This window comes from Ursus maritimus, unplaced genomic scaffold, assembly GCF_017311325.1.
Source record: "Ursus maritimus isolate PB19 unplaced genomic scaffold, ASM1731132v1 scaffold_7, whole genome shotgun sequence".
NCBI classification, from domain to species: Eukaryota; Metazoa; Chordata; class Mammalia; order Carnivora; family Ursidae; genus Ursus; species Ursus maritimus.
Genome location: NW_024426885.1, coordinates 25,977,745 through 25,987,886, shown reverse-complemented (window position 1 = coordinate 25,987,886; position 10,142 = coordinate 25,977,745). Strand labels below are relative to the sequence as shown.

The window sequence follows — 10,142 nt, the reverse complement described above, 5'->3', positions numbered from 1 at the left end:
TTGCTACTTTTTAACAGGACTCCAAAATAAGTATTTCAACATTCGACCCCTGAATTTGGCGGCATTACTGTCGGTAAATATAAGTGGATATTCAATGACGGTAAGAAACATTCAGATTTATAATCTATTGAAACTAAAATCTAACGGATGAATGAATCAATCCATTATTGTCAGATTTATGGTTAAATTCTTACTAGCAGCGTGTCAGCAGTACAGTGACAAGCCCTTTGTCGGAGAATTTCCCACTGGTTTCGTGGGACCCTAGCACCTTAGGATGTCTCAACATCTCTATTTAAACCTGGGTTCCTCCTAACACTAGGGGGAGGCCAAGAGCCTTGGGACACCCCCAACACCAGGAGAGGGAGGCGGGTCCTATTGTCAAGTAACGCCTTCCCCACCTGTGACTGGCACAGACACTACCCAATGGATACTCGGATAGGGCGCGCCGACGCCCCGCCCCCTCGAGCGCCCCGCGGCCCCCGAGGCACCCTCTGGCCGTCTCTGCGGCGGCGACGGCCTGGGCAGACTGTGCGCCGTGCGCAGGCGCGGAGCTTAGATCTCGCTGCAGCCCCCATCGCCTCGGGGAGTCGCACCCGCGGAGTCCGCCTGCTGGCGCGTCAGTGCTCTCCCCCTCGTCCACCCTCCCCGGTCCCCCCAGCACCATACGCGCCCGGATGGCGGAGCTGCGGCCTAGCGGCGCCCCCGGCCCCGCCGCGCCCCCGGCCCCTGGCCCTAGTGCCCCTCCGGCCTTCGCCTCGCTCTTCCCCCCGGGACTGCACGCCATCTACGGAGAGTGCCGTCGCCTTTACCCTGACCAGCCGAACCCGCTCCAGGTTACCGCTATCGTCAAGTACTGGTATGCCCTGGGCCGCGGGGAGAAGGACAGGGGCGGGCTGGGACGCGTTAGAACCCCGGGGGCGAAGTCATTTGCGGGGGAGGAGGAGGTGGAGAAGAATGGTTAAAGCACTTGGAAGGAGGGCGTCCTGCTGCGAGGGAAGGAGTTAAGGCTGAAGTTGGGAATGGGGACAAAGGGGTTAACGGAGCCTGTGGGTAGCGAAGGGTTAACGAGGGAGGAAGGATGAAGGGTTAACTGGGATTAGGAGAATAGAGTGAATTGGGGGTGTGTGTAGGATGGGGGGGTTGCGATAGGCGAGAGGGAACTGTAAACGTGGTGAAAGGAGGGGGCGCCTGTAGGGGGTCATTAGTGGGCGAGGGGAAGCCGGGGGCGGGGGGCGGCTGAAGTGGGATGGGGGAGGCGAGGCGGGGCCTGGGGAGCATATGAGAGGGCTTTGGAGGAGTGCGGCTGGCGGAGTAACGAGAGCTCGAGACTGCACAGGGTATGGGTGGATTTGGGGACCCCCGCACTTCCGTAGGTTAGGAGGGGAGCAAGTTGCGAGAGTTGTGCCTGTGAAGAGAGGAGGAGGAGGAGGTCTCCTTTTGATACCTTCCCCATGAGCTCAGACGTCAGTCATATCGGTGCAGTGCTTTTGCGTGTGAAGTTTCACGGAGCAACTTTTCTTGATAAACTTTCTGCTTACTCTGCACAGTTCTCTTTCTCCAAGCAGAGCTTCCTCTGGCCCTGCTTTCTCCAAGCAGAGCTTCCTCTGGCTCTGCAGCTGCTTTGCTTTAGGATATTGGCTAGAACAGAGGCAGGGTCAGGGAGATCCATGGTTTGGCTCAGGATTGAAGGGGACCACAGTAAATAATGAAGACCTGGAACTTGGACACGGAGCAAAGAAGTGCAGCGAGATGTCAAGAGAAGCTTCCTGGCCACAAGCTTCAGGATTTAGGCAACAGTCTCTCAGGGAAGCTGAGAGTAACCCTCAAGTGGCTCTGTTAAGGATCAGACCTGTTTACAGAAGGGCTGCCCTTGGGGTAGGAATGGTCCTTTCTTGTTTACCATTCCTGTTTGCAACCTGTCTCTTTCTACAGCCTCTGGGCAAAACAGGTGTTCGAGGGACTCTGACAAAGAGCCTGTCTTCATGGTCTTTCTGGACCAAATTGAGGAACTGGTTGAATCTGTCCAGAACTGCATTCATGTAGGCACTGTATTAGATGATCCCCTTCTTTGAGTTCTGAAAGACTGTTCAGGAGGCAGCTTGGGATGTGGCCAAAGGGGCAGGTAGACCTAAAGGGGAGGTTGATAGAGTGGATGTCTTTGCTGGTTACCTCTCCCTTTAGGACTGAATCTTCTCCAGGATAACCTCTTAACTTCCTCTGGAGATGGCAGAAACTAGACTGTCTAGGGCTGAGGCTAGTTCCCTGTGTCGGTGGGAGGATGTGAAGAGACTGACAGCATGAAGGGCCTGGGCACCAGCCACCTCCTATGGGAGAGCCATATCTGATAGCCAGGAGGAGGTGTGACCAGTGGTACGGTTCTCTTCCCCAGGCAAACTGTTCTTTGGTTGAGAGGAGTTTTTGAAGAGAGCTTCTGAGTGAAAAGCAACTCTTGATAACTTAATGACCCATTCTCATTGCACGTCTATATTTAAATATGTATTGTGATGAACTGTATTGGATTGTGTCATGAGAAAAAGTGGGCCAGGTTCTACGATGCTATTTGTTCAGGCCTCATTTGAGTGTATGGAGAAATCCATACACAGACTTGGGCAGCTGTTTTTCTGTCACCCAACTGGCCGTGAAGGATAGAGTTGCGCGTAGGAGATATTAAAGCACATGCAAAGGACTAAGACTGATTTGGGCAACTTTTTTTTTCTTCTTTCTTTCTTTCTTTCTTTCTTTCTTTCTTTCTTTCTTTCTTTCTTTCTCTTTTTTCCTTTCCTTTCCTTTCCTTTCCTTTCCTTTCCTTTCCTTTTCTCTGCTGCAAGCTTGTTAACCAGGCAGGACTTATCTTTAGAGATGGGCCAACATGTAATGACTAATCAAGAGCACTTCGTGAAGGTAGAAGTGCTGGCTAGATGCAGAAAAATATAAGAAGGAGCAGATGAGAGACAGGTTCTTTCTAAGATTTGGAAGGGTTTGCATAATTCAGATTCTGAGATCAATTCATTGATACACCTCACCTTTGAGATCCCACAAGGCCTCCTTGGCAGTTTGACTGCCTAAGGCTACCTGGGTCTGGCTGTGGCCCAGGGTCCCTTGAGATTCCTTTTCTCTTGACAGAAGGTTGGCTCTTTGGCTAGTGGCCCCTGGCCAGCAGGGACATCCTGGCTGAAAGCTGAGACTTTACTGAGCAGGGAGCAGAAACACGGAGGCAGAGCTTGTACCCTGGAGCCACTGCAGTCCTGCAACTGGCATGTAGAGTGAAGTTAGGTGTTCAAGGAAGTAAGTTCAAGGAAGATAATCAAGGGATGCTCTGGGTCCTTGGATAACATCTTTTTCTAAGTGCAAAATATGATTATTTTCTATATACTCATCTGTTTCCCATCAGGTTTCTGAGTAAATAGAACAGAGCACTGTTCTTGGGGACAAGGTTAATTTTGTCTGACTCTTGGTTATTCGTTGCAGTTTTAAGGTAAAGCCGCACTCCTTGATGCAGTATCTCCTGAGAGAGGACTGCAGGGGGTGTGGCAGACGGAGCATGAAACCGTGGATAGGGTTTTGCCACTCGGAGGGGCAAGACTGGGAATTTGCAGTAGGAAATCGGAGCAGATGCGGAGCCTGTAGTCACTCTGATCTGTTAACGGGGTTCTGCAGCTCTCATGTGCTTGTTCCAGGGACAGCTACCCTTTTGTTTCCTCCTTCCCCCAGCAAACTTTTCTATGTTCACCTGGTTGTGGAAGTCTTCAAATGATTTGGCCAAATCAGAGTTAAGGAAAGACATGGGGATTTGTCCCCTTTCCTAATCTATTCAGTTGAGATTCTTAGCTATTTGTAGCAACTTTCTTATATGTTCTATAAATAACTTATTATTTCCTAGCAGGGAATAAGGATTTCTATAAAGGCAAGTAATACCCTGGCAAAAGAAGATGAAACCAGACCTACTGGTTTTAAACAGTATTTAAATTGCATGGTGCTGACACTCTTGCTGGGATCACATGTAACATGCCTTTTATTTGGTTGTTAGTGTTCCTTCAGCGTACGATCCCAATTGCAAAGTGCACTCCATCAATGTCCCAGGAGCAGGCAAAGTTTTTGCAGTCTGTGGAATAGTCAGATGTCCGAGGCAGCTCAAATGCAGAGTGTTTGTGGGCTAAATGAAGACTTCCTCCCGCTGATGGTTTCCATTTAGGCTGTTTCTCAAGTCTACCAAGTTTCCCTATCCATTCTGAAGAAAAGCAGGACTTTTTTTTTTTTTTTCTTCTTTTTTTTAAAGAGCACTAATTGCTCTACTAAAGGAAACCCTTATGGAATTAAATCCTCAGAGTGAGCTAATGACTGAATCTCTTCCTCCGCTGTTTCTCTGTTGGAATTATGGGGGATGTTTAATATGGTCCTCAGAGACCCCAAATCATTTAATATTCCAGCTCTGCCTTTGAGGTGACAGTCTCCTGGGATCATCTCCTGGATGCAGGCGCTTTAGGCTCAGTCTGGCGTGCTGCGGTTCTCTGTGCAGGGCTGAACTAGCCTAAGTGTGGCCTTTGTCACTTGCATGAGAAAAGACCAGCTTTGGTCTGTGGGGTGCAGGCTGGGGTCTGGAGGCATTGGGTTTGTTTAGAACAAACTGTAATTAACATAGGGCACAATATAGTCTTTCAGGAATTAGCTGTCTAAGAGGCAGGAGTGGAGCTGAGCCTCTGCTTCCAGGAACAATGCCCATTGGGGATGCTCAGGATGGTCTTTCAACAGAAGCCAATTGATTGACTAATGCACCTCTCGTCTTGAAGCTTGGCATGTTTACAGGCTCCATGGAAGAGAGATAATCCCTGCCAATCGCATTTGGGATTGGTAATTTGAAATAGGAGGAAGTAAAAGGGGCCACCACCTAGTCTGTTTTATTTCTAAAAGACGTCCTGCATGTTGGGGATCAAAGGGAGCCTCTTGTGCCTATGGAACTGGGCAGCTTCTAGCTGCCCATCCCTTGGTCTTATCCTGGAGGTGTGGCCTCCTTTTAGTCATCCCAGGTTCCTCCAGGATGGGATCTTTAGATTTGTAAGGCATGACCCCTTAGCTTCACACTGTCTGCTTTCAGGCTCACACTGACTCCCCTGTGTTTTGTCTTTTGCAGGTTGGGCGGCCCAGACCCCTTGGACTATGTTAGCATGTACAGGAACGTGGGGAGCCCTTCTGCCAATATCCCTGAACACTGGCACTACATCAGCTTCGGCCTGAGTGATCTCTATGGTGACAGCAGAGTCCATGAGTGAGTGTATGGCAGTTGCCTACCCTCCACCTGTCTGTTCCTTAGCCTTGGGCCTTATTTCTGGGGTTTCCCTGAGCAAGGGTGATATTGTTATAGTTCATTGTGGTTGGCACTTCTCAGGCAGAACCTCTGGGTTTCTGCCCTCCGCTCGTATCTGCTTGTGCCAGACTGATCCAGGTCAGCACCCGAACTCTGCTCATCTGGTGCAGGGCAGTGTTGATGATGAGCAAGTGTTCCAAAACCATCAGGTTTTTCCAAGCTGCTTCGGTGTTTGAGCTCAGAGGACAGGCAGCATAGCTATGACCCAGAATTTGAATTGATGCCTCTAAGTCTACTTGCTTTTTTTCCCCTCTAGCTTGTAGTGAAAAAATTTAAACACAAAGCATAGTTGAAAGAATTTTATAGCCAACACACGAATACTCACTACCTAGATTATGCAATTAACATTTTATTCTACTTGCTTTGTCGTGAATATATCCATCTCTCTCCCTCTATTGATCTTACTTACTGCCTTGTAACCTGCAGTTGTCTATGCTCAGCCAATCCATAGTACATTTTTTATTCTAGTCTATCCCCCATTTCCTGCCCTGTATACTTCTCCCCTACGTACCCCTATAACCACTGAATTTAAACAAATTTTAATATTAAGTTAAATATCAACTTAGTATTAAGTCAGCTAAAACCATAACAGCAGCACTAATAGTAATGAAAGCTAACATTTATTAAGCATTGATTATGAGCCAGGTATTCTTCTAGTCACTTTGCATGTATAAACTAATTTTATTTTCACCACAACCATATAATACTGGTAGATACTCATATTTGCCCCATTTTACAAATGAGGAAACTGAGATACAAAGAGAGTCTATAACTTGCTTAAGGTCACACAACTTGGAAGTGGTGGAACCAGGATTCTAATGCTCACATTCTGGCTCCAGTGGTCATGCTCTTAATGACTGTGTTTTACTGTCTCTTAAGCAATTATATCATGTCCTCGAGTAAGTTACTATCTATGATTAAAAAAAAAACCCCAAATATTTTGTTCCGTCTACACTCTTTTGTGAGAGGGTACTTTTCTTCAATTTAAATGTTGTCTTCCTTCCCCCTCCTCAGCATGGTTATTCAAGAGCTGATTCTCTTCCTATTATCATATCATCTCCTGCTTTTTGCTTTTTGTCCTATCTTTTTTGCCTCTGATACTATCTTTTTGGTATCTTAGTGATGACCAGTTAGCACGTGTAGGTTGAAGGACTAGCAGGGCTCTTCCTGTCCTGCCTCAGTGTAAGAGGCTGATTCTGGGGATGATGATGGTATCATGATGAAGATGATAATCATCAGGGTGTTTTGTTTTGTTTTGTTTTTGTCTTTTGCTTTGTTTTAGTTCTTAGTATCTTCCTTATCATCACATCAAATACTTCACAGTCTTACCAGGTTCTTTTGTTATCTCCATTTTATAGATGAGAAAATTGAATCACTTGAGGGGTAAATGAATTGCCTAAAAGGAAAAGAACTAGGATTCAGCTGAACTGTCTTGAGACCAAAGTCTGAGCTTTTAACCACTAGGGTGTTCTACCTCTCTGATCACAGGTCCAACCCAACTTCCTCTTCTCTCTCGTTAAGCTGGGGGCCCAGGCCTCATCTCCTTACTGATCACATGTTGAGAGCAATGCCTGGGCCTGCCTTTATAGCCTTCCAAACAAATCCATTGCAGTGTCAGCAGAAGGCTTTGGGAACAGTGAATTAATCTTGCCTGAATGGGGACCCTGTGTTACAGTATTAGTAATGGAGATAGAATAGCAAACAGATGTGGGCGGTAAAGGCACTATGCTGGACTTGAATGTATATTTTTAATAAGAACCTGCAGAGGGTATTTAGTGCAGTTAGTCTGTACCTTTTGTTGACAGATTTATTCCAGTCAGAAGAATACCATTTCCTATGTGGCTTAAAGATTCTTACAGTATACCTGCTTATCAGTGATGGGTCCAAAGCCCAGAGTGACACGAAGAACATAAGTGAGAAAGCCCCATATTTCAGAGGGGGCAACCTCTGAATTTTAAAGAGGGCCATCCTTACTGTTTTTCCACATTTGAAAGTACCCCCTTATATGTGTGTCATTTCTGTATGATAAAGCACTGTGATATTCATATGTCATTTATGACAATACTGAGACCTCAATTTGGGCTGTACCTCACCACTGGAATCTAGTGTTTGCTGGTATTATGTCCTACCACTAGAAGGACATGGAAGGAGTATTCTTGGATATTTACCCAGTTCTGGTCTATGTTGCAGAAGTCAAAAGTACGTTTGTAATTGGCCTTGTGCTGGTGTGACTGGTCCCTTCTCAATCCTGGTAAGTTTCTTGAAGAAAAGTTTACTTTTCCAAACATTTCATGTGGCAAGGCCTCTTTGAAACAGATTTAAAGATTCTTATTTAATTTAGTGCTTGAAGCTGAGGTCAAAAAGGTGAGTGTTCTACCATCCAGTTTATTTACTTGTTTATTTATTTAAAGATTTTATTTATTTGTCAGAGAGAGAGAGAGAGAGCGCGCGCACATACATAAGCGGGGGGGAGGGGGTGGCAAGGTGCCTGATGTGGGGCTCGATCCCAGGACCCTGGGATCATGATCTGAGCCGAAGGCAGACGCTTAACCAACTGAGCCACCTAGGCGTCCTTACCATTCAGTTTAAATGCTAAGAAGTGTTGAACTGAAATTATGGCAAATGAATCTCTACTACTGCTCTTCGTCCACTGTCTTTTGTCTTTCCATTCAGTGAAAAAAGGGCTCAGGCATTGGTTCATTTATTTAGCATACATTCCTCAAGCACCTGTTTTATTCCAGACGCAGAACATCTTAATAGATGTCTTAGGGATAAAATACCAAGACATAATTCCCGTCTCAAGGAGCTCATGTTCTAGTGGGAAGATAAACATAAAGAGAGGGTTATAGTACTGGCTAATAAATGCTACAATCCATGGATGAAGAGCATGATCTGGGCACAGAGTGGAGGGTGTGACTTTTAGTCAGGCTGTTGGATTGGAAGAAGCTCCAGGGAGGAGGTGAAGTTTGAGAGGCACCTGCAAGCTGTAGGCCAATAGGAAGGAAGGGGACAGGGGAGGATTGTAGCCTGACACTCCAGGACACCAGCACTCACTTTCAGGATTCAGAGGACTTTAAAAATCTTCTGGCTCAGCGTTTCCCAAACTTCTAGGGCTGCCTTCATAATTTTTGCCATGTAGTAGATCTTTATGTTCTTTTTCAACTAACTCTCCTTTTGGTGTGCCTGGCTGGCTCAGTCGGAGGAACATGGAACTTTTGACCTTGGGGTCGTGAGTTCAAGCTTCATATTGGGCGTAGAGTTCTCTAAAAAATTAATTAATTAGTTAATTAATTCACTAACCCCCCTTTAAAAAGTGATTTAAATATATTTTTATTAAAAATGTTTTTTAAGATTTTAATTTACTTATGACACAGAGAGAGAGAGAGAGCACAAGCAGGGGAAGTAGCAGAAGGAGAGGGAGAAGCAGGCTCCCCACCGAGCAGGGAGCCCGACATGGGGCTCAATCCCAGGACCCTGGGATCCCGACGTGGGCAGAAGGCAGATGCTTAACTGACTGAGCCACCCAGGTGCCCCGTAAGTTAATTTTTAAAAGTTAGGTCACTACCATGGATGGAAACCAGTATCAGTTGCCATAATTTAAAGGTAACTATGGAAATAAATGCAGTGATAACAAAGCAATGTTATTAAATTCTAGCTTAATATCATGGCCTGTCACAGAAGATTCTAAATCTGAGGCCAGCTCTCTTTGTTCAAGAGATTAGCAAGTATGAGAGAGGTATTGGAAAGATATGCTACCATCAAATAGAGCCTGACCTTAGACATGATTAGAAAAATTGAAAGTGAATTATAAAGGGAAATTTTTTTTGAAAAGTATGATTCAAAGGCACCTTGGTGGCTCAGTTGACTCTTGATTTTGGCTCAGGTCATGATCTCAATGTCATTAGTTGGAGCCCTGCATGCCCCTCCACCCTGGGTGTGGAGTTGCTTAAGATTCTCTCTCTCAGGGTGCCTGGGTGGCACAGCAGTTAAGCCCCTGACTCTTGGTTTTGGCTTAGGTCGTGATCTCAGGGTCGTTGAGATGGAGATGGAGCCCCGTGTCAGGCTTTGCACTCAGTGGGGAGTCTGCTTGTGTCCCTGCCCCTCCCCACTGGTGTTCCAGTGCATACAGCCTTTCTCTCAAGTGAATAAATTAATTAATTAAATAAAAATAAAAAGTATGATTCAGTACTATTATTGTCACAAATAGGAAACACTGATCTAGTTCGTGTCCCTTAATTATAAGTGGAGAAAAGGACAGTAGCCTGCTGAAGGCTGTGCATAAGCTAATGAGAGTGGCAGGGTCGCCCAATGTCCCCACTGTTCTGTGCTGTGTTTCATGATTGGGAAGAAACGAATGCATGGACATTGTTTGTCTTTAGCATAATGATATAGGCAAACTTTTTTTAAGTTATTACTATATTCCAGGTTAGTGCTCAATTCTTTTCTAAAGGTATCCTTTTATGTTATCTGCATAGTAATGCTGTGACACAAGGAGTTCTTGTTATGTCTTGCTCATGGATACAGAAACATAGGCTAACGAACGTACTACATAGGTGGTGAATTAGAAGCCCGGTCTAGTGACCCCACAGCCTGTGTTCTGAACCACTGTGCTGCACTGCCTTTCCATTTTGATCAGTTACCAGCATTTATTAAATGCCTATAGTATGCCTCCTCCCTTTAAGATCTTTCCTTCTCACCGCTTGTCGAGGATAAGGACAAGCAGAAGTCCAAGGGTCCCCTAGCAGGCCTGCTGTGGGAATAGGAGGGAACCCCCCCCCCC

At 45.9% G+C, this 10,142-nt stretch overlaps 1 protein-coding gene across 4 annotated transcripts in view; it reads left to right on the top strand.

The window, feature by feature from the left end:
• Nucleotides 1-462: 462 nt before the first annotated feature.
• SUFU (SUFU negative regulator of hedgehog signaling) overlaps nt 463-10,142 on the top strand; it is a 113,337-nt gene continuing 103,657 nt past the window's right edge. For 3 of the 4 annotated variants that reach the window (XR_005833180.1, XM_040624123.1, XM_040624122.1), the window contains exons 1-2: nt 463-856; nt 5,129-5,263. Coding sequence is in view for 3 of the 4 variants with exons in the window: in XM_040624123.1 (XP_040480057.1) it covers nt 675-856; nt 5,129-5,263 (317 nt within the window). In the remaining variant the exon portion in view is untranslated. The remainder of the gene's footprint in view (nt 857-5,128; nt 5,264-10,142) is intronic. The other variant, XM_008686540.2, reaches the window with a different exon arrangement.